This window comes from Scardinius erythrophthalmus, assembly GCF_964197995.2.
Source record: "Scardinius erythrophthalmus genome assembly, chromosome: 10".
Lineage (NCBI taxonomy): Eukaryota > Metazoa > Chordata > Actinopteri > Cypriniformes > Leuciscidae > Scardinius > Scardinius erythrophthalmus.
In genome coordinates this window covers 38,001,010-38,026,795 of record NC_138230.1, presented here as the reverse complement: position 1 = coordinate 38,026,795, position 25,786 = coordinate 38,001,010, and the positions used below count along the sequence as shown (strand labels likewise).

The following is a 25,786-nucleotide window of genomic DNA, read 5'->3' as shown; positions in this document are numbered from 1 at the left end:
GAAGAATAGAAAGTTCAGAAGAGCACCATTTATTTGAAATTAAAAATTAGTAATAAATGTAAGTCTTTACTGTCTCTTTTGATAAATGTAATGCATTCTTGCTGAATAAAAAAAAAAAAAAAAAAAAAAAATACTGACCACAAACATTTTCATTTATTTTAAATATATCTTTTTCTTTTGTTATGGTCATGTCCCTTGGGAACCAAGTGAGTCACAACTGCCACTGGGTATTAAGGGTGCTCCAATCAATCGGGTGTAGATCATTATCACCTGATAATCGTTTTATATAGTTTCAGCCGATCGGAAAACTTGCGAGACAATTTTTCTATGCCCAGCTAAAATTGCTTCACTACATTCACCGGTCTGGCAGTTCTACCAGATGTAAAAAAAAAAAAAAAAAAAAAAAAATATATATATATATATATATATATATATATATATATATATATATATATATATATATATATATATATATATATATATATATATATACAGTATATAAATAAATAAATTTGCTATGTCATTGTGGAGAGATTTCAATGACAGCAACCTTACAACAATGGCAGTAAGAAACTAGGGCTGGGCGATATAAGTGTTGTTGGTTTTTTTTACCTTACTGGGATTAAATTAACCTTCAAAAAAAGGTGCATAACACCCCATGTACAGTCAGGTTAGCCTTTATTGGCTAGCAACCACATCTAGTATATATGAAGACATCAGAAGTGTTTACCACCAAAACGTGTTTGCTAAGTAAACATATCTGAGCTTGAGCATGTAAAGGAGTGTGTGAGTTATTTAAAATAGTATTAGTTGGAAATCATGTTCCAATAGCTTGTTTGTCAACAGTAAACAGCTGTTACAGTGTGCATTTATGTGTGATGTGATGTTCATTTAAGTATATCTAGTACAACTACAGTATATGATCACATATGAGTATCGCAGGTGTTAGAATGTGTGTGTTTTCCTCTTCCTGTATGTCTGTGCAAGTGTTATTAAGAGATCCCCTTCCACAGGCACAGGATAATTAATAGATCAGGTCCCTTCCAGTCTCAGACCTAGTTCCCCAGTGTAAAGTATGCACATACTTTTCTTTGATCTCATCTTGAGCAATCAATTATTCAAGATCATTTGCAATGCAATAAGTTTCAGAATATGTCCTTTGGCATATGACCAAAATCAGTATATAACTCTTATATAACAGTAATTTTACCTCATGGAATAAATCTAGAAATTGTATTATTATATTAAATATAAATACAATTATAATTAAATATAAGTTATATATAAATACTCATAAACAACTAATACAAACGTTGAGGTTGGTTTTTCATGTTCTTGAAAGAAGAATCTTATGCTAACCAAAGGTGAATTTATTTGATCAAAAACACTTAAAAATGTTGTGTGATATAGGCCTACTTTAGTTACTTGGAAATATATGCTATAATGTTTCAGTTTCTTGATATTTTACTGATAAATCACAGATCAGCTACTGAACTTCTGTGTGTGTGTGTGTGCGTTACATTGCAGCAGCACATTAGTTTAGATCTGCAATTAACTTACGTGTACAATAAACATGCATTCACCCAATCAATTTTGAGCATCTAGATGGTATAGTCTTACATTTCTTGTGGAGTGCTCTCAGAGTTTGCATGTATTTGTCATTTTAATTGTTTGGAATGAAGTGTAAGTGGGCCCCCAACACACTTTGGAGTGTGAGCTATATTTTTCAGCTTGACGGTTTTTGTTTTAATTGAATATACCTCAGTATAAGTGCTATATATTTCTATAATGGGTGATACATTTGTACTGTCACGGGGTGTATACTGTGATACCACCTAGCTTCAGCTGTCCTGTCCTTGTGGACTTCCTTATCCAAAGGGGCTGATGGAAAAGTCTGAGTGTAGAGACATAAAAGGATGTGCAAGGGTGGATTGGGATGGTTGTATGATGTGGCAGGACGCTGACGGGGAGGGACACACCTTGGGGTTTCATGACACATGGGGTGCAGGCGATATTTCAATGTTCTTTCATCACAGACACATCTCCACCTCTGAGATGCCTTTGTTTGGCAAAGGTGATAATTACTTTCAGCAGCCTCTTCACACACACACACACACACACACACACACACACACACACACACACACACACACACACACACACACAGAGAGAGAGAAAGATATACCGCCTAGCCCCAAATGTCCTCATCCATGTGGGATTAGACATCGGTTAAGCCTGCTGTTCCAGAGCTGGTTTGGAACATTCGAGTCGCAGCTCAAAGGATCGTACTGTCACGCTCAAGGCTCATCTGCAGTCACGAAAGAAATCTGAGGAATTAACGGAAGCTGGGGTCCCTCTTCCCTATTCTGCTGTTTTATCAACCTCTTTTTCTCTTCCTCTAAAGCCTTCAAGTCATAAATTAGCCCTGTTCTCTTCTTGTTTCCATCCCATCTTGTCAAAGTATCTTCTCTTCTCTTCTCTTCTCTTCTCTTCTCTTCTCTTCTCTTCTCTTCTCTTCTCTTCTCTTCTCTTCTCTTCTCTTCTCTTCTCTTCTCTTCTCTTCTCTTCTCTTCTCTTCTCTTCTCTTCTCTTCTCTTGGTTTTCATTTTCATTCTTAATAAAGGCAGGGCATAAAGTTTTTTAAAGTTATGATATATCATGGATCAAACTAAAATGAATTGTTGACCATTTAAATTAATTATTAGTCTGTACATAAAAGAATGGCCACCTCCTCACCCCTACTTCTCACTGATACTCGCAGGTCTCACTTTTAGAATGAATATTTCTCACACAGCAACAATAATGTTAGATATGAAATGAATATCTCAGTGGGAAAGTTGTTGGTTTGTCAGTAGGGTATTCTGCTTTTAATTAATGTAAGTTAGTAACAAACTTAGTTTTAGGAGCTTAGGGTACAAATATTGTTGATTGCTTGGCTTGCGGGATGCTTAACATCATATTTAAGGCCATGGTTGCAGTCATGCACCTCATGACGCATAACTTTAAACACAACCACAAAACCAGTGCAAATAATACAGAACAGCAGTTTTTTTTGCATTATTTATTCATGCTGTGGTGTATGCTGGGAATAATAGTCCTGTCTCCAGCACCACTGGCATCACTGTGTGCTTTTTTAGTAGCTTAATCAGCAACATCGACCAGCTTGACCAGCCAAGATGCTAATGAACATCATCATTACGTTGTTCCATCAGCTAGACCAGCACCAGACCAACGTAAACCAGCATGGACAAGCATTTTTGGAGTATAGACAGGGCCAGATTTACCTCATATTGTGACATAGGCAAAACAAATTTCTCTCCTCCCCCCAATATGGACAGTATTGGCTATGACTCGACGGCAAATGCTAGACAAAGACACTCTTCTCTGCTCCTCAAATACATCAGATATTATCCTTATATATAGTAAAGTAAATGCTGTACTTGTTCAAAGAACCAGTTCTTTATTTACCCTTGCAAACATGCAGAGACGGTCCAAACCAGGCCAATTGTTTATCTAAACTCGGCAACCACGGCAAAAAACAAAACAACAACAAAAATGTGGCAACAGTGTAAATGTAGCCCAATTGACTTGGCAACACTGGTCCAAACTGCGTATGGCACTTAATTCACAATAGAGGCAGGGTGGGCAGTTTGAGGATCCAGTGGATTTACAAGGTTTAGTCACAAGCCCTTTTCAATACTTGTCATTGGTTATAAGTATTGCAAAACCTACAGACAGATGTAAAGAGTGACCAATAGTAATGGTTTATGGGGAAAAAAAAGATAAAAATGACAAAATGTGGAGAGACAAGCTTCTGCCTGACAGCAACAATATTATACATTGTATTAATTTATAAAGTAACTGTCTTACAGAGTTTTAGCAGGAATTTTAGAGTGAAATAATAATAATTATTATTATAAATAAAAATATGATAAATAATAAAAAAATTATCCACATTGTAATTGCCCCCCCTCAATGATCTGATCTGTTGCTTTTTTTTTTTTTTATCAGCAGGTTGTACAGGCACAGGGGAGAGAAAGACCCCCGAAGAGTCTAGAGTTGATCAATCAATTAATGAGGCTAATTTTTAATGAGCTGTGAAATTGTGCCGTCTCACTTGCAATGTCTGCTTGGTCATTACTCTCAATATACAAACTGTCAAAGTTTGAAACTCACAATTTTTCTAAAAGGTTAATGTACCCCAAAATCCAATACTTTGCTAAATGGAGGAAATGTGCTCACGCGCACCGAGAATAATCTGATGATAAACACCCGGATGGTTCTTCTGCCGGTGTTCTCATGGGAGCACTTTGCAGTGGGGATGGCTGACAGCGGTAAAGGGAGGAGACCGTGCATTGTGGGTAGAAAGTGCTGTGCATTTGTTTTTAAGGTGGCCTCACATTTGCTGAATCAGACTGAGAACTGCTTCTTACACACCTATCCAGTCTGCCGACACTGCAGATAGAGATAACTAATCATTAATGCATCAGCCACTTCCGCCCTCCATATTCGACTCTAAATGAAGGGGTTTTATTTTATTTTATTTTTTGGTGTATTTTTAAATGAATTGTTCGTGTTACGTAATGAATTACATTCTGTGTTTATTTATTTGTTTATTACCAGACAAACAAATGCAGACTAAGAATGTCTACGCTGTTTTGTGCTGTTTTTTTGTTGGTTTGGTGCTGATCTAGCAGGTCTAGCATAGCCATACTATTCATCAGCAGAAGTTAACTGGTGAAGCTAGCCAATAAGCATGGCCTCTCTGATGATTTTATTTTATTTTTATTTTTTTGTCCAAGAATGTATTTCTGGTTTTGAAGATAGAGTTGAATCATTATGGGGACGCTAGCAGAGTTTGAGTCTTGATCTTGTGGCCTTGACTTTGAGACCTTTTGAAACCGTCTTCTCCCAGACGTTCATTGCTCTGGAAAACTGCTTTGAGCAACATGAATGATGCAATAAATGAATCACTTTCTCTATTTCAGTTCATTAAAATGGCCAGCCTGGCTCTTAGACAAACAGGTCATGGTTTGGGATTGAATCTGCCATTTCCCCCCTTTCTTCAAATTCAAATAATAGTATTTTAGTTGTTGTTGTTTGTTTTTTTAACCACAATCAAAACTCGTCCTCTCCTTCAATCAAATAGCTTCCATCCAAATTGCAGCCATACCCATCTGGGATAATGGAGATGTCCTGCACAGATATGTGCATAAAGGTGCCCTTGAGCGGGCTTGATGTTCTATACTCTGCTGCAATGAGAGTTGAGCACCATCATTGTAGTGATTGCAACGCAGCATTGTATTGATATTCTGACATCATTTTGTTTTCTTCTTCAGAATCTCCTGTTGACTTACAATGATCTAACCGCAAGGAATAGCATCATTTGTAATAGAGGGCAACAATCCGGTTCTGGAAGTAAAAATTCCATATCTAACAGCATAGCATAGCATAACATAACATAGGGAAATTGATTGATTTGATTTATTTTTTATTAACTTGTAACCCGTTCAAAACAGTCCTACTGTGAGGTAATCAATGCTTTAATTGAAGCCATCATTCTACATTATTTAACTTATTTTTAAAATAATTGTGTTTAACAGTGTAATTTCTAGTGGAAAAAACGAAATTATCTATGATTATGCAAACAATTCACACATTTATGCAAAAATTATATATATGTTTCTTCAGGATGCAAATGCAAATTCAATGCAAATCTGTCCACCTTAGACAGGACATCTTTGTACCCAATATTTACTCCATCTCTAAACACAACTGTTCACACATTATTTACAAAAATGCTACATACCAGATCCTTCACCGGTTGCTTAATAATCAAAAAGTGACTGGAAGACGTTTCATGAAAGTAGCTCCCAGCTTTCAAGTATAATGGACATTTTCACAAACACATGCAAATGCTTCTCACGTTCTTACCAATCATTAGATATTCATCTCATGCTTTCACAGATTACTGTCTTATTTATGTTAATATCTTTTTTTTCTTTTTTAATGTTGTGTATGTTTTCAAATTCTCTTTTCATTATTTTATTATTTATTCGCTTTCCATGTTCCATGTAGATTTTGTTCTCAAGTGACTTGCCTGGTTAAGTGAATAAACAAATAAATGCGTCCACAGACATGCATTCACAAAGCACACGTCGCTCTCTGTCTGCCAAGTCATTGCAGCAGGAACGCGGCGAGACTCCCGGGGTAGCGGCGCTGTTTGGTATTCATATGACACAGCTCTTCTCTCCATTCACCTTTCTTCCTCTCCTCTCTTTGGCACTTCCTTTGAAATCGAATTGAAGCACTTTGTTTCTTAAAGATGCGTGCAACACTTTGCTTACCTCTTGTTATCCACTTCAAAATGGTGGTTTTAGTTGTTTAATTTAGAAGGACAGGAGTCCTGGCTCAGTCTTGTGCTAGTTTTTAAGTAAGTAGATGCTTTTGGAAAAGAATAGAGTGGGTAAATCAGGTTTTGGATGACCTCTGTTGAGATCAAAAGTATTTTTCCATCTCTTGAGATGCAGATGACCTCTACATTTTGCGTGGTTTTAGGGGAACAAATCAAACCTTGTTGGGTTTAGTCTTTCATCTCCCTCCACTTCTCCTTTGTGTTTAGCATGCAAATCTGACAGACTGTAACCACCCACTCTCCTGCCAACGCTCCCCACAACCCTACCAACCGCCATCCCATCAGCGAGGATTACATGAAAGAGTTGTAGAGCAATAGAGAGAGAAACAGGAAAGGATAGACAAAAGAGTAAAACGCATTTCAATAAATAAAAAAGGAACATGAGGATTAGTTAACAATAGCTGCGTATGGAATAGCTGTACCAGTATGATGTTTGTTCAGGCAAGTTCCCTGAACAAGATCCTCGTTCTCCTCTCAATATCGGTGCCTGGAACTGAGGTTAATTAGCCTTGCATCACGACCAGAGCTTAGTTCAAAGAAACCCCTTAAGTTAAGACAAACTGTATTTTACTTTCTTAACTTAAAGGGATAGTTTATCCCAATATGGAAATTCGGTCATAATTTCCGCACCATCATGTCATTTCAAAACCTGTATGACGTTCTTTTTTGCTGTTGAATGCAAAAACAAGTATTTTGGAAAATGTCTCAAAAATGTCCATACAATGAAAGTATTCAATGTGTTAACAAAAACAGTTCAAACATTAAAACAGTAAAAGTTTATTGCAACTGTTTTCAGATTGTTTAACTTGGCTCTGAAAAGCCTCTAAACAGATCAATTTTGACCAGTATCAATTTTCATACTGGTTCAGTCTGGTTTAACCATCGTAAAGTGAAAATGTGAAAATTAAAGATGATGAAAAAGTATGTGAAGAAATCATTCTGAAGAGCAAAAGAGCAAAGTTCAAACTGCACTGATCTTCCATTCTTAGCTAATCAACTTCATGACCATCAAAAACGAACCATCAAAACATTTTATCAGCATGAAAATTTAATCAAGTTGGTCTTTTTAGAGCAGGATAGAGTACTAATATAGTATTTATTAATATTAATAAGAGTTTTTATTCGTATATTTTCATGTATATTTATTTTGTATATTCGTTTTTGTAATTGTGCTATTGTAATGTTCATATATATATATTTTTTTTATATATACCGGTATTTATATTTAGCTCCATTTTTTATTTCAGTTTTTATTTTAGTACTTCAAATGTATTTCCATAGTTCCAACAATTTAATATTTATGTTCAGTTGCGCGATGCGCCAAAAGACAATAGAACCCTTTATAATCAGTGATGTTGTGCAACACAACAAATCCCTGACAGTAAACTGATGCCTCGTTCTATTTATGACGCACTCCATGCACTTGCTATACTTCTCATAGGAAAGACAAATGGATTTGCAACGGTCGGTTTGTCGCGTTCAGTGTAGACAGCTTCTAGCTGTTGCAGCTCGGTGTGATGCACTGCATCAACGGTTGCGTCCGGTGTGGACACAGTGTGCCCATCACATCAACAGTGTTTTTTTTTTGAGAATATAAAAAGGTGACAATGAAACTATAACAAAAAATATTTTGAAAGATGTGACACTTCATGCTGGTTTATGTTGGTTAGTTTTGATTTGGTGCTAGATTAGCTCATTATCATAGGAACTCCTGGTGAAGCTTGTTGGCGACACCAGAATACCAGCATCTAAAATACAGCTGGTTCCATCAACTGCACATAACACCAACTGTAGCATCTTGCAGGCAAAGAGGAAGTTGGCTGTCAGTAACAGAATAGGTGCATCATTGTGCAGCTGCTTCCCCTTGAGAAACCAGCCGCCACTCGCATAGATTAGCGCTTTAGCATGACACAGATCTGTCCTTTCGGCAGTGATGCGATGGATGTTGGAGTCCGAGGGGGTTTCTGAAGTGCTCGTTTCCTCACAGAAAGCAACAATGTGTGTGTGGTAAACCTTGGGGTTGCCAAATGGGTGGAGGGGGATGGAATAATTTGGTTCTTTATCAGATTTGTAAAAGCACTCTGGCTGTAGGCTGATTAATCTCATTTAGAACTTCTAGATTGAATAATGTTTTGCTTTCTTTATCTGTCTGCCTGTCTCGCTGCTGTCTCCTCCTGTCTTTCTCTCTCTTAACTCTGACTGTGATGTTATCGCTGGAGGTCACAACATGTCTGTACTTGTTGGTCACTAGTTTAACAATGAATACAATGAATGGATGTGTGTGTATTGAATTCTGGTTGATTGGGACACTTTTTGCCATTGAGTTGACTGGGGAAAAGTTTCCCAATCGATCTGAATTCACCCTATAGATTCTAATTTGCATAGACTTTACTCAGACAAACTTTACCACATTGTCTCATCACTGAATCCTGCCGCTCTTGTCAGTGGAAATTACTGACTCGTTGAAAATGAATGAGTTGCCGCTGCTTTGTTGGTGTAAGTGTGAACGGGGCTTTACACTTAGATGCAGGGCCTTTCTTTATTGTATACACAGCTATAAATAACTGTTGATCTCTTTCATTTCACACCCAGACTGTGTGCAGAGTGAAATACCTGTAGTTCGCACAGTTGCTGTATATTGTGTGTTAATGTGTGTCTTTCATACTGAATAGACGGATTTGTTGAATTCTAAAACCCACACAATATTAAATTGAAACTGGGATTTAGGAATACTTCCCACTCACATCTTTATGGGTGGAGAAACGCACATACATAGAAAGGTGGAAACCTGGGGAAGCTCTGCTAATTCACTTTCTTGAATTACAGTAAGCCAAAGCGTTTTTGCTACTGGTATGTATGTGCTGTCATGGCAATAATTTAGTGGAAATACTACACATCATGTATGGCCTACAACGCTCTATTGAAATCGTTACATCACCACAGCAGTCGTTTGTAAAGAGGAGGATTGTATATTCAATAAAACCCCTTTTGTTTTCAGTAAGCAGACAGTCTTTTGGTTTCTAATGCAGATGGACGTAACTGAAGTCATGGGGTGCATGTTTGTTTTCTAGAAATAAGTATCTAGCTTGGCTTTTGAGACATCAATACTTTTTATGCCACCCCTGAAGTCATCCATGTGTAAAAGGCCTGTGAACCATGACTGATAAGGTCGGCTTTTACACATGATCTCTTTTTCTTACTCACTAAGCACTGCAGTAATCGCTCTACTCAACCCAATGTCTCTTCTTGTTTTTGTTGTTGTTGTTTTTTTCTGTTAATGCAGCATGGTCTGTGTTAATGAGCTTTTGTGTATGTGTGACAAAGTTCTCCGCCGCCTCCTTGGTTTTTACTTGAGTTTCTTAAAAGCAGGCTCCTGATATAATTTACATAATTTCCCTTCAAATTGCTAACTGTTGATGATTTAACTCTTACAAATCGTTCCAGTTACACTGTGATTAGTTTATGTGAACTTATTTATCTAAAGTTTTGTTTTAAATGCCTGTATTGTTCTACAATATGTGATTTTTTTTCTTAAACCTGGATGTTTTTTTTGTTTTGTTTTTTGAACTTTTACCTTGATAGTCTTCTTTAAAGCATACTTAAGGTCGATACTGTATATTCATATTATATTATTGTATGTCTTCCCATTTCTTTGTCAAGGTGGTTTTAATAATGTGGTAAAAAAAACTATTTTGAGCTCTACTCAACTCATAATTTAAAAGGACATTTATGCCTAGAATGTATCACAGGACAAGGAAGGTTCAGTTACACTTTATTTCTATAGTCCACTTTAGACATTCTACTAACTACAAGTAACTTTGCAACTGCATGTCAACTGTCTCTCATTAGGGTATTAGTAGACTGTTTGGTTAGGGTTATAGAATAAGGGTTTAGGGATAGTAAAATAAGTTGACATGTAGTTGCAAAGTTACAGTCAATGTCTGTTGAGGGAGTATCAAAACAAAGTGTTAGCAGATATTAAGCAGACAATCTACTAATACTCTAATGAGAGTTAGTTGACATGTTGTTGCAAAGTTACTTGTTGTTACTAGAATGTTTAAAGTGGACTATTGAAAAAAAAAAAAGTGTTACCAAAGGTTCCCCAGCTTGCTCTGCACACAAATGTACTGCATTTCCATTTTTAAAGATCATGTGAGAAAAGTGACCTCTGAAACGTTGGGTTTTAGAAGAGCCAGCTTTAATTTAATTCAATAAGGTCCAAAAACATTAGGTTTTTGTATTTTAAAAAAAAAAAATCTAAATTTTCTTTAGAAATTCTGTCCATTTTAATTTTTGAAGATGTTTATTCGATTTTGTTCAGCATTTTTGCAGTGTATTGTACTTTTTTGATTATGTGCTTTTTGTCCCTTTTACCATTTTGTCATTTGGATTTTTGCTTTTGGTTTTCACATTTCTCTAGCAGTGTTGATCAATTTGTCCTTAGTGTATATCATAATGCAGTAGACTGTTCTCAAGAGGCGTTTTCCTAATGTCACCTTATTACAGTACCTGCAGCAACAACGTACAGAGCCATTTCTGTAGAGACAATCTGTTATAATTATCTGTACAGAACACTTTGTTAGTTATGTATTCAGTACCTCATGCATTAGTAAAGTAATCTGGTTCTGGCATTTAGGTTGCAGAAAACAAGTACATTTTCCCTCGGATTGGAAGTGGCATGTCTCATTCATGAATCACTTTGAAAGTCCTTATTTAATTGTTGTTTCTTAAAGGTTAATGACTTAAATTTCTGCATGTTCTACATTATAGTAAATATATATATATATTTTTTATATATATATATGAATTCTTTTTATGAATTGCCCATTAATGAAATTTTGCAGGTGTCAGTTGACTAATTTTCACTTATTTTTGAGTCTTATTTTTCTCTTTATCTTCTCTCTGTCTCTCTCCCTTTTATATCCTTTTAATATTAAGTACTATCCAAGTGCTAATTTCCTGTCTGGCAACTTGAAATTACCCATATCTCTCTTAGACCAAATTATTATTCTATAACTAGTGAAAACTTGTGAAAATGTACAAATTAACGATGTGATTCCAATTACTTCTCTTTCCGCTTGGCACCGTATAGATATGATTGCTCTCCTTTTTTCCCTCCCTTCCGACTCCCTTCCAGAATGACTGTCTAATGTTATGTTTGTATTTGTAACTCCACAGGCTGCATTTCCTGGTCTTCCACACTGAAGAGGTGCATGATGTTTTGCGCATCTGGGATGGGCCTCAGGACGGAGGTGTTCTCCTTAGAGAGCTGAGTGGCTCTACACTTCCTCCAGACCTCCATAGCACATTTAACTCTGTCAGTCTGCAGTTTACAACAGACTTCTTCACCAGCAAGCAAGGTTTCGCTCTGCAGTTCTCAGGTATGTGTTTTACTCAGACTCCATTCACTCTCATTCCACTTCACAGCTCCACATATTCACCAGCGATCAGCGTGGAATACTTGATTACGGGAATTCACAGTGCCTGTATATGCTCTAACGGGGGGAATAGTTAAATTTCTCACAAAAGATATGAAGTGCATAATTGTCTTGTTTGTTTTGCTCTCGTGCATTGAATCAGATTGTTGTGATTCATTATTGTGTTATTTGATTTGGTTCAAGGCTTGGACGTCTTTATTATTATTATCATTATTATTATTTTATTTTTTATCATTACTTTTTTGTGTCAAGCCGGAATGTAAACTGAAAAAAAATCTTCCAGATTCAAGGTCGCTGTAAAGTGGGCGGTTGCATAGATGAGCATGTTAAGTAAATCTCTGTATTTTTATGCTTTAGTACAGTCACACACACACACACACACACAAATTCATACAGCACTTTGAATCGGACATATAAGTTGTTTTTATTTTTTTGGGAAATTGCATTTGCATCTTGGTGTTTCCATCCAGCACCATCCTGAAACTCATACAAGTTTTGATAAAAGCTTTAGTGGAGGCCAGTGCTTGAGCTCCAGAATGACAGCTGAGAAGCACCATCTTAGAGCTTCTCCTAATGCCTCCGACAGCAGCACCCACCCTGCAGCACGGCCCAGCAGACACAACCTCTCCACTGACAATAAATGAAGCCCGTTAAGCCAAGGTTTATGTGCTTCTGTCTGCTGTCAGCCTGTAACCAGGGAAACCATTCCCGTCCACCTCCATCAGCCATCAACTCCAACCAGAGAATCCTGATTTCTTGCATGATACCTTCGAGACCCCCCCCCCAAAAAAACAACATTAAAGGTTTTACATGGAGAGTAAAAAGAAATAATATGCCATTATGCATTAACGACATGTTATTTCAGTTCCACTACCTCACATTTTACTTTCAAAACAGCCCTTCTGGGTTAAAGCAATTTTAAGAGAGTACCACAAAGATGCAGGTGCCTAGATAAATAAATTAGTGTGTGTAGAAGAATGCAGACTTGAGCTGTCATTTGGGTGCTCGGAAGATGTAAGTTAACAGCAGTTATTAGATATTCATAATGGCTGGTAGGTCAGCACCACAACACAGTAGATGACTTAAATGGTTATGAACTCCAGACTTTCTGTCTAGTACAGTGGTTCTCAGCCAAGCAAACTTTCAAAGAGGCCATAAGATAATTTAAAATGAAACAAATGAGCATTAAAATAAGCTATTCAAAATGTAAACTGACATTCTACTTTATTGCTCATTTAATTAATTCCCTCACAGCAAAAAAAAAAGCTTTTCTTACTTAGTATTTTTGTCTGGTTTCCAGTCCAAATATCAGACACATTCTTAATTTACTAAAGTAGTAAAATACCATAAGATATTATGTCTTGTTTTCCGGGGGAATTAATGAAAATTAAGTGAGTTTAATTATCTGTCTATGGTTAAAGAAAAATAATCTTAATTCAAACAGAAACAAGATAATTTTTCTTACCCCATGGACAGATAATTGTGCTTGTTTTAAGCAAAAACTCACTTAATTTTGATTTATTTCCCCAGAAAACAAGACATAATATCTTATGGCATTTTACTACTTTAGTAAATGCGTCTTGATTTAAGAATTTGTTTGATATTTGGACTGGAAACAAGACAAAAATACTAAGTAAGAAAAGCATTTTTTGCAGTGCTCAGCAACTGTGATTTTACTTTTTTGACGGCCAGATTTCTCACGGCCTTGAAAAACTTGGATTTATAAGGGAAGTTGTAAATTGTGATTTTTGGACCTGGAAATGTTCAGTCTTTAAAATATTTGATTGAATAGAAATTGCTATTTGTGAATTTTAAAAGAAACAATAAAAGAATCACTGTAATTAAAATTGATGTTAATGAATTGGTCTAAAAATAAACCCTGATGAACGTTCAGTTACTGAAACTTCTCGAATTATTGAATTTAATTATTTGAATTGTTTACAATTATTTTCACAAAGGTTGAGAACCACTCTTGAATATTAGGTCAATGGCATCCATTGATTAAATTAAGTTTTGTGACTGGATGTTTATTTGTTTTTCTCTGCAGTTTCAACTGCTACTTCCTGTAATGATCCTGGCATTCCAACAAATGGCACTCGCTTTGGAGACAGCAGAGAGCCAGGGGATAATGTGCTGTTCATGTGTGATCCCGGATACCTCCTACAGGGGGCGACCAAGATCACCTGTACTGAGATCAACAACCGTTTTTTCTGGCAGCCTGATCCGCCAACCTGTTCTGGTATGAGCATTCCAGATTAAGAAATGTAAACACTCCCATCCTCAACCAACATTTCCACTGTGATCCCTCCATCTTTGCGCGGTCATTATCCAGCATATTTTCAGCATAAGAGCGTGCGGTTTTATCTTAAAAGAGCAAGGCTTTCGATGTCAGTCGCGATGCCTGTCACTTCCAGTTATTTTAGTTGTACAAAAACAGTGTGTTATGCACACTATACCATGTTGCGAACTGGTATTTGTTATCATATTATTTTAATTAGTATCGTAATCATAAACGGTTATGTTGCTCAAATAGAAAACCATTTACTGCACTTTATTCTTCTAGTTATTTACTGATAGCTGCTAATCAATCAGAAGTCTTGCACTTTCAAAGAAAATAAGTTACTTCCTGAAAAACAAGGTGAATACTAGTCTAACCCATTAGTTTCACATAAAGACATTAAAATTAACGCACAAGCAAGAGTGCAGTTGTAATGAATATTGACACAGCTGTGACTTGACTAATGGCTAATAATTCTAATGCTAATATACCAGTTGTGTTTTGACATTAAAGCTAGAGAAAACACTTTATACAATGAGCTAGGTATCAGTATTTTGTTGTACAGTACACACTCAGTTATGGTATGAAAACACAGTTACACAGTAAGAAACCATTTATGTGCAAACTATATTCAAATAGACTCAAGGTTGCAATTTAAGTCATATTGAAATTCCGTTCCGTGATTCCGTGTCTTTGTTCAAGGCTTGGTTCACTGATTTAGTTTGCACCCAATTTAAATGGAACACATACGCAATACATTTTATCAAAAATCATACACAGGAAATATAAGAACATAAGAATATTCACAACATTACTGACTGCATGAGAGGGCTTATATATGAGATGATGATCATTATTATTATTAATATTTCCGCTGGACTTGACCAGCTGTTTACCATCTATTCTCTTTCATCAGCTACATTATAAAGATTTCATCACACTACTTCTCTGAAGAGGATTTGTGTGGACATTAGGGGCCGCAGTATTTGGTTTTCTTTTGTGAATTTAAGCCACTTTATGTTAACAGCCACACTAACAATAGTTTAATTAGGTTGCCTTGTTCAATTAAACTCAATATGAGTGTGAATGTTTCCCTGAACCACAGGCAAAACCCTGGAGATGTTTGCTTGTTCCAGGTAAAATACAGTACCTGACATTGGACCAACAGACTGTACTGAGTTGAGCACATGACTTCATTATTTATGGATGATATTCTTTAGAGAAAAAAAAAAATCCATTGAGCGTTCCAGGTTTCCCCCATTTATCAAGTTTTTTTCAAGGCAGTGGGTATCCTGAAAATTAGTTGTTAAGGGGGTCAAAGTAATAGCTTGATTTTTAATGTTTTTTATTTTTTTATTTTGAAGGATTAGTTCACCCAAATATATTTTTAAAATTAGTCTTATTTTAAATAATCGGAAGTCGTCCTAAGGCCCCCATGAAAGTTTGCTGAGGCCCTAGTGGGCCCTGGACCATGGTCGTCAACCACTGTTCTAGATGAAAGACATTTTAGCGTTTTTTTCTCTCCCTTCCTTTGTGCTGCAGCTCCATGTGGAGGGAATCTGACTGCTCCCGGTGGACTGATCCTGTCCCCTGAATACCCAGAGCCCTATCCTCACGGCAGAGAATGTGACTGGACAGTAACAGTAACGCCGGACCACATCATATCACTCACTTTCAATCAGTAAGACTGGTTTATAAGACTAAAGTCCCCTATTTCCTGTAGGTAATAATAGCTGGATTATCATTACAATACATAGATATGCAATGTAATTTAAGTATTATTTGTATACTATTATAGCATTTATTTATATGTTTAATTTCATATGTTCTGTGTGTGTGTGTGTGTGTGTGTGTGTGTGTGTGTGTGTGTGTGTGTGTGTGTGTGTGTGTGTGTGTGTGTGTGTGTGTGTGTGTGTAGATTAAATTTATATTTTTTTTCAGTTTTAATTTTATTACTTTATTATAATTAAATGCCAAGGCAACATTTCTAATTTTGAGTTTAGTTTTTTCTAATATTCATTTTTATTTATTGTTTTATTTCATCTTTATTTCAGTTAACTAAACACTTTTTAATAATTTTAGTTAACAATAGTACTGGTAGTGTGTAGTTACATCATACATGTTTCTTCCTCCCGTCAGCTTTAGTCTAGAGCCGAGCTACGACTTCTTGCACATCTACGATGGACCTGATTCTCTCAGTCCGCTGCTGGGCAGCTTTTATGGCACTGACGTCCCTGAGCGCATTGAGAGCAGCTCCAACACACTCTTCCTGGCCTTCCGCAGTGACGCCTCACTTAGCAGCAATGGATTTGTCCTGCAGTACACTGGTATGTTGCGCCCTTGTGTTGGGAGGAATAATTTATATCCGTTTACATTTTGTAGGCATGCAGTATAGTCCTTCTATGACTGTATTGCATGATAATTTGGTCAAATAATGGTATCAGAATGCCCCTAATTCTCCATTTGTATGTTTTTTTTTTTTTTTTGTTCTTTTGTATGTGTAGTGTTCCATACTGCAACAGCACTTTGACTGTTGCCTTGATCACCCTCTCCTATTCACCATTGTGCAGCATGTTATTATCGACCCATGGCACTTCTCGCAGTCGTCTAGAAAAGAATTATGAAAATGAAAAGCCAGAATGCGCTCACTAAAGCTGGTATCTGATCAATGTTTTGCTGTCACACTAAAGGTTCTGCGCAAATGAGAACAAATGCACGTTTACTGTCACTGTATTCGCCCTGCTGACCTCACTTTGTCTGATGACACTATCTGTTTATTCATGAAGTGACAGACTCGTCTGATCAGACACAACAAGGTCCAAGAGTCAAAAAACGGAGTAAAAATTGGCTTTGGCGAGTACATAAAACTGAGATGCCATCCATACTGCCACACTTCTTCTAACGATCTTTGCCTCAGCGCACCATCAGAAATTTAAATAAAATACCTTTTTTTTTACATATATATAGACCTCCTTATGTCGACAGTTGTATAATGTGCAGACATGTATGTAAAATATATTAATAACAAAATCATGATTTTGTTTTTGTGACAGATGTAGTTTTTTTGAGACACAGAGACTGTTTCATACTGTATATAACTTCATATTGACCATGCTTTTAATAACTAATGTGGAAGTAAAAAGTACTGTTCAAAGGTTTGAATATTTGTATATTTCAAAGTATTTAGCCAGGACACATTAAATTAAACAAAACTGACATATAATAATACAAAACATTTTAAGTAAATGTTCTTTTGAACTTAAAAACAAAAATTATAAAGCAGAACAAATAATTTCAACATTGTTAATAATAACAATTATTTGAGCAGCAAATCAGCATATTAGAATGATTTATTATGTGACACTGAAGACTGCTGGAAATTCAGCTTTGCCATTACAGGAAGAAACTGCATTTTAATATATTTGATTAGTTACTACTTTATTAGATACACATTGCTAGTGCTGGACTAAACCCCTCTTGCCTTCAGAACTATCTTAATTCTATCTTAAGATCTTATGACTGTGGAGACCATTTGAGTTTAGTGAACTCATTGTTATGTTCAAGAAACTAGTTTGAGGTGATTTGAGCTTTGTGACATGGTGCGTTATCCTGGTGGAAGTAGCTATCAGAAAATGTGTACACTGTGGTCATAAAGGGATGGACATGGTCAGCAACAATGCTAAGGCTGTTGGGTTTAGACGATTTTCGCTTGGTACTAAGGGGCTCAAAGTGTGCCAATAAAATATCCCCCACACTATTACACCACCAGCAGCAGCCTGAACCAGTGATAAAAAGCAGGATGCATCCGTGCTTTCATGTTGTTTTTGACAAATTCTGACCCTACCATCTGAATGTTGCAGCAGAAATCAAGACTCATCAGACCAGGAACCTTTTTTCAAATCTTTTATTGTACCATTTTGGTGAACCCGTGTGAATTGTAGCCTCAGTTTGCTGTTGTTAGCTGACAGGAGTGGCACCTGGTGTGTATTCTGCTGCTGTAGCCTATTTGCTTCAAGGTTTGATGTGTTTTGCGTTTAGATGTGCTCTTCTGCAGACCTCGGTTGTAACGAGTGGTTATTTGAGTTACTGTTGCCTTTTTATCAGACTTCTCTGACCCACTGGCATCAACCAGGCAACAAGGCATTTTTGCCCACAGAACTGAAGCTCACTGGATATCTTCTCTTTTTCTTGACTATTCTCTGTAAACTCTAGAGATTGTTGTGTGTAAAAATTCCAATAGATCACCAAATACTCAGACCATCCCATCTGGGACCAACTACCAGTCACTTAAATCACCTTTCTTCCCCATGCTGATGCTCAGTTTTAACTGAGCAATATTACAGTTTTACCAGTATGTTGATCAAATGGTGAGTCCTTGGAGAGTATAAGAGACATTTAAAAAATCTTACCAACCCCAAAATTTTGAACAGTATTTTGGGTAAAGATTGAAATTCACACTGGTCTCATGTTGTCCATAGAGGCAAATGCATCAAAAAAACAGCTATTATTTTAGTCTATTTTTGTTACAAATGCTTTTTTTGAGTTTCTGTCAAATAACTTAAAGTTAACTAGACTAGAACACTACCTACTGATGGCCGTTGCTGGCATGCAACGGTCAGAGCGAGAGAGACCGCGCACTTTAGATCACCCTCTGTTGGGCTTGGTGAATGAGGAACAGTATTCTCTCAATCTGGTGCAGCAGATGGACACAGTGTGTGGCACTTCAAAAGCTACAGTTCCAGACCCCAGTCTCCTCACAATGAATTAGTATAAACTAATAATGTAGAAGCAAATCATAAATACATGAAAAGTGTGTTTATTTCAGCTTAACCCTGACAGAAGTGTTAGTATAGTTCTGGCACAGGGTCACGTTGGTTCATCTGTGCATGCTGCTGCTGTTGGAACAAGCTTCAGGTGCTGTCAACCTCTTTACAGACCAATCAGCTTCTCACAGACTTCCAACCGCGTCTGATTGGCCTCTGAGGTGCAATATGTGGGCCAAGGCTCTGCACACTTGACCGACAGTTAAATAAACACCACACACACATACACACTCCATTGCCCGTCCGAACTGTTCCCTGCCAGCTCAAACATTTGTCATGTCCAAATTCACAAACACATCTTCGCCGACACACACACACACACACACACACACACACACTCATACGCAGCCTCATCAGTGGACACCTGAGCTAGAACTTAGGGTTGGCTGTGGTCCACTCTTAATTACTGCCCGTTTTGCACTGGTATAGAGCTGGTAATTCCTGCCCCTTCCGTAAAACCCCGCTGGACCTCAAAGTTTGAAAAACCGTTAATGCAAGTGAATGGGAGAAAATAATTATTTTCTGGTCCCGTTTGAATTGTGCCATGAATGTGAACATATGTTGTCTGTGAATTTTTTATATAACTTTTCTTGTTACGAGTTTGACAGTATATGGTATGATTCTTCAGCTAGCAGTTGTGGAAAAGACATAACGAGAAAGACTACATGTCGCCTATGTGACGTCACCCCATAAAGTTGACTTACCCGTGGTTTTCACCAACCTCAACTATTTTGTCCTCTCCCTGAAAGAAGACGGTGAAGTGCACCAAAGACACAGCCATGTTTAGCGGGATCCGTGAGCTAATCCGTGTGCTAGTGGTGTTGACGTTTCAAACGCGTCGAGAGTTGTAGTCCACAAAGTGCTCTCACACAAAGTCTAACCGTATCAAACCTCTACCCGCTAAATTGTATCATTCTTTACACGAAAAGTTATATAAAAAATTCACAGACAACATATGTTCACATTCATGGCACAATTCAAACGGGACCAGAAAATAATCATTTTCTCCCATTCACTTGTATTGACGGTTTTTCAACTTTGAGGTCCAGCGGGGTTTTGCGGAAGGGGCGGGACTTACCAGCTCTATTGTTAGGAGCCCGGTGTAGGAAGATTAACTGAGTTGTGGACTGTCTTTAGCGCCGACCCCAGTAAACAGATTGCGTCTTGTTTTGAAGTGCTATTGGGCCATGAAGGGCACGGGCATCAGCATGAGCAATGCAGTGTAACTATGTTAGGAAGTAATATCTCAACTAGAACTGCATGCAACCCATTTTTTGCTGTGCGATGCAGATGTGTAGTAAGAATGATTGATTTCTAATTTTGGCCAAAGGATGCGGTGTGCACCATACACATGTCCTGCTGGGTGATGGACTGTTTTGTGTAGTCAGCAGACCTGATCTAGCCCAGTGTCACTTTTAATCTGTCGTGGGTCACTGTTCATGCTCCACGGGGCATGTAGGTTGCTGTAGCATATTTCTGGATTGTGAATTGGTGATCAGGGTGCACTCATTTTAAGCATCTTTGAAGTGCACTTATTCACACAAAGAGCCTCCAAACTTATTTTTATTTAATTTTTGGGGAAAAAAACCTGGAAAGAACCTGCACCAGCAGCATCCATATTTATATATACACATATACATATAAATATGCACTTCCATTCAAAAGTTTGGGACCAGTAAGTTTTTTGAAAGAAATGAATATTCTTTTATTCAGCAAGCACACTTTAAATTCATCAAAAGTGACAGTAAAGACATTTATAATGGTACATGTAATGAAGTTTATACAAAATATTACAATTACAGTGTTATATTTCAAAAGCTCTGCGGAGGTTGAATTTGTCAGCCGCATATCGTCATCAAGGATGTCTCATTTAAAAAAAATAACCATTATGAAATTAACTGTTATTAGTCAAGAGTCGTAAATTATTGTCATTTATTTCCCACTTTGGAATGTAATGGTTACTTTTCTAAAAGGAGACAGCCACAAACACATATGTGGCCAACAAATGCAATGTCCAGAAGTGCTCAGCCTTTGAAATGAGACACAGCGATTATTACTACAAATAAATATTATTAATCATGTAATAATGATTAATTATATTAATTAATTATTATTCATATGTTTGTTACTGTGAAAAATGCATGTGATTGTGATGCTTGCAGTATCATTTATGAGAAGACATTAATATGTCAATAGAAGACACATTTTTACAGATGTTTTGTTTAGCATATGATTTGCATTAAAACATGCCTTTAAAGCCACTTGGTGAATGACTCAAAATTATTTACTCACCAAAGCAAATTTTTACTTGCATTAGGTGCTTGGTGAATGTTTGTAGATGTAAAGGTCCCTGTGCGCGCTGGATTATCAGTCTTACACAAATAGCCATAAATCATCATCTCTCGCTCTCTCCTTCTTTATCCCTCTAACCATACTTTGTGTTTCTTTTCCTAAACAGAAAATCCCAGAGAGTCATGCTTTGAGCCAGGGCTGGTGCGTAATGGTACTCGTGTTGGTACCGAGTTGAAATTGGAAGCTACTGTCACCTATTACTGTGACAATGGCTATACGCTGGAGGGAGACGCCACACTGACTTGCATCATGGGGGGAGACGGCAAACCCGGCTGGAACAAACCAAAACCTGTTTGCATAGGTAAAAGCATATAATGGAAGTTCAGCAAGTACTTTTTTGCAAAGATGATCTGTAATCATGTGTTCTTCCTTTGTCAAAGACCTGGAGTTTGTCACAGTTGTTGCTGTTCCCTTTGAAATAAGCAATGGTTCATCTTTGCAATGTAACCTTGTGGAATGCTTTGAACACACTGCAATTTCACTTCGGCAAACACTAGGGACATCTATCCGGGCAGCTCAGGAATCAGACAAGAAAAGTAATTTAAGATCAGCTGAATGAGGGAACGGCAGTGAGGAGTTGGGGAGGACAGAAAATTAGTCTCTAATGCCTTCTTTCTGTGGCTGTCTTTCTCACTAAGCTCCGTGTGGTGGTCAGTATTCGGGCTTGGAAGGTGTGGTGCTCTCCCCTGGTTATCCTGGAAACTACAGCAGCGGCAGGGCTTGCCTCTACTCCGTTATTGTGCCAAAAGACTATGGTAAGTAAGCACATGTATAAGCATACTATTGCACACACATAGATACCCGTGAACTTCTGTAGCGTTACAATCAAGGAGTATACAGTACAGTAGCATACTGTAACTAAATGTAAGCATTCCCATTAATTTCAGTGATATTTGCAGAAAAATGTGATTCTGATTGGGAAATCCTCACAATAAATGCACACGGTTCCAAACCCTTCACTAGCTGCTGTGATGTCAGACATCAGACAGGGAGAAATATAAGTCATTTCATGTGTTTAAGAGCCCTTAAAACACACCGGGCATTGGTAACATCTAATATAATTTAAATGATGCCGTATTTTTTGTTGTTTACAATGGAGAAAGATGCTTTTTGGACCCAGATTTTGTAGTTACTGCATTTACTGGAAGAGATGTAAATAATGCTATTCAATGAAATCAGCCAGTTCAATACACCATGTCTGAATCAGGCACTCAAGGGCAAAAAGGGTTAAATCCCATCTCTTCCATGTTAAATGTGTGTCCTTATCAGCTGTGAACTGCAACTTTTGTACTATGTTTGCTCTATTGTTTGGTTTCTATTTTCAGTTCATCATGCTGATCAGCCCCAACAGTCTCAGAGCAATCTCATTTGTCCAAATTCCAATCAAAACGTGTTCTGGTTAACTTTGATTTGTCAAGCAGGACTTGTTTTGTTCCGATTAGTTAGGGGGAGGTGTTAAAGCTTATACATTATTAAATATCAGTAGACACCATGTAGAAGACTGTATACCTAGACGGTTCATTAGAATTAATTACTAGAGAAAGTGCAACATGTGTTATGATGGAATCAGCCTCTTCTAAATTAAAGAGCCAATCTCAATCACTGGAGATGCCATTAGAAACTCCAGTTCCTGTAGAAACCGTGTGTTCTGAGATGTGCACTTTTGACCACACATGCATGTGAGCATAAGAAACATCTACGGGACAGTTCATGTCAGATTTTTTTGCTGATTCAAAATGTTATTTAAATGTGAGTTTTTAAGATTCAGGTTTTTCCCCAAACCCTTTTCCCCATTCAAGTAGTTAGGAGTTGGACTTAATTCGGGTTACAGTAGCGACCTGGAGGTGTTGCAAGTATGGCAACACTAAATGAGCCAAATGAATGGACTTTTCTTGACAGGGACTTTGATCCATATTGCTCTGCGTTCGGGGCTCTGAGCCTCTAGATAATGACACATTTTTGGATATCCCCTCATATAACCCCAGCAGCTTCTACTTGACTATGGGACCCTTTTATTTGATCAATAAAAGGAGGTTATCTGGCTAATTTGGGGTTCCTACAGAATCTTTATTAGCAGATGTGAGCCTGCCTGTATTTCTCTGGGTCAAGCCAAACATTGTGGAAGCACAGCTAATTAAGGCACAAATTTCTGTAGGCATGGCATAATGGCTTCGAACAGCTGCGGGATAGGGAACGTTGCAACACAGGGTTTCTTTTTTATGGCCCTCATTTGGAAATTTACTCTGCTAAGCACCAGGGTGTGTCTAGAGAGCACAACAGGTGGTTCATAGGTGTGATTAGGTTCTGTCTTTTACTATTGAATTAACATTTGCACAGTCATGGTATGCAGTTGCATAAGCATAATTCATAGTTTTTTATGCAGTTATGTCTCTTCACTCTCTGTCTCTATTTATCTCTCTGCAGTGGTGTTCAGCCAATTTGCATTCTTCCAGACTGCGCTAAATGATGTTGTGGAGGTGTACGATGGGCCTACCCAGCATGCCCGTGTCCTGAGTTCTCTCTCTGGGGCCCACACAGGTCAGCAAACCTTCTCAAGCGGTATTAACTTGACTATCAGTCTATACTGGCATTAGTAGATGAATGCTAAAGAGACTGCATTCAGTCTCAAAGGTAAATAGAAGTAGTCAATTAAGCAACTCCTTTAACAAGATGAGTTACATCCAAAAGTAAAAGAGACACAAGCCTGTGTGGTTCACAAATACTGAAATATAAAGCTGAAGTATGTCATTTTTGCACCACCAAACGTCATTAAGAATAAGAATAATGACTATTACTGTATAGTATGTAAAAAGCTTTGTGAAATGAGTAGTGTTGGAAGTGTCCCACCAAAAGCATTGCTTTTTTTAAGATACTGTGTTTAACAAAAAAATTATAATAATAATTTCCTGCAACCCTGCATTTTCTTCCATTGTATTGCACTCCAGCTATTTTTGAATGCTAGAACATATGTTAAAGTATGTACCGTATACATCAGTGAAGAATGTAAAGGGAAAAGTCATCAAAACATTTAAATTCTGTCATCATTCACTTACCCTCATTTCATTCTAAACCTGTATGTCTTTCTTCTCTGGAAGACAAAAGATTATCAGAAAAAAAATGTCCATACAATGAAAGTCAATGGGGTCCAAAACAACATTGGAGCACATTGACTTTCCTGGTATTGACCAAAATCCACAGAGACATTAAAAAAAAAAAAAAAACCTATTTGTACTTCATAGAAGGTTCGGAATGCTGATTAAATGGGGACAGAATTTAGATTTTTGGTTGAACTGTCTCTTTAAAATTGATCAGTAGACTAGTCATTTAGACAACCCGCAGATTGTTTTTAAATATAATTATGTAGTTTTGAACATTCAGTATCTAATCTGAATATGAAGCTCTGGATATTAGAAAAAAAAAAGACACTTCTGCTTTTAATCATTAAAGCTGCCTTGGTACTTGTGAACAGTCTCTTGAGTTCTCAATTATCAGAACATACAATGACGTACGCGAAAGATGATGATGATGTACTCAAGAATAAAACGCAGAGTTTCACATAACAAGCTTGATGACTCATAGAGTCTAACAAACAGATTTCAAAAGGATCCAGTAAATAGGGTTTTCTTCCTTAAAGCAGGAAATAAAACAGAATCAAATAAGCAAAAACAGACTAGCCAAATAGATCTCCACTGAGACGCTGAGGCTGAAAGCTTTTATTCAGCTATAATGGAGTTCCATTTAATGCGGTCAGTTGAGGAGATTTCGGCTCGAAGATTAACAGGGTTTTCTCGCTCGCTCTCTCCGCTTCTGACATTCCCATGACAACGCAGATGAGCTGTGTACATTTCTATTTTTTCTTCACCCTTCACACCAGTCGAACACCCGCGATTTGCGTACGGCATGAAACCCTGCGCGCTCAAGGAAGGTGAGCTGCTCAGAGCATATATACTATCTTGAGATGCGGTTTTTAACTTCAGATGCCGGTGTGAAATCAGTGAAGTGTGCTGGGGGCTGCTGGAAATAATGCACACTTTGGAGCGTGAATAGCGAGCAGGGAATATTCAGAATTGATACTAGGCCACATAAAACTGCAGATCTTTTTGTGCTGTGGAGAGAAAGGAAACAAGACTTGCTGTATGTCACCACTGTTATAAGCACAGTTGTCAGTTTTGATGGATGTTTCTCAACTTTCTCAATAGAAAATCATGGAAATTGTAAGGAATAAATAATCTGCACAAATGAACAGCAATTTTTAAGTGAAGTTGTCCTCTGTGAATTAACTGTTAGAAACTTATTTTCCTTATAAACAATAGACAAGGATTCTAGACACACACAAAAAACTGAAATCAGTGTGAATTTATTTTGCCACCCATATTACTATGGAAGTCTGTTTCCGCCTCAGAGTAAAGAAAAAAATTAAAGATAATTGCAACTTTATATCTTACAGTTGCAACATTCGCAATCTGAGCGCTTGAACTTA

The 25,786-nt window shown here is 37.3% G+C and overlaps 1 protein-coding gene across 1 annotated transcript in view; it reads left to right on the top strand.

The window, feature by feature from the left end:
- Positions 1-25,786, top strand: part of csmd2 (CUB and Sushi multiple domains 2) — a 323,103-nt gene that overhangs the window by 222,754 nt on the left and 74,563 nt on the right. Inside the window, 7 exon segments of the mRNA XM_081376365.1 lie at positions 11,594-11,796; positions 13,901-14,092; positions 15,674-15,812; positions 16,271-16,472; positions 21,415-21,607; positions 21,945-22,061; positions 23,731-23,844. Of these exon segments, the coding sequence (XP_081232491.1) occupies positions 11,594-11,796; positions 13,901-14,092; positions 15,674-15,812; positions 16,271-16,472; positions 21,415-21,607; positions 21,945-22,061; positions 23,731-23,844 (1,160 nt within the window).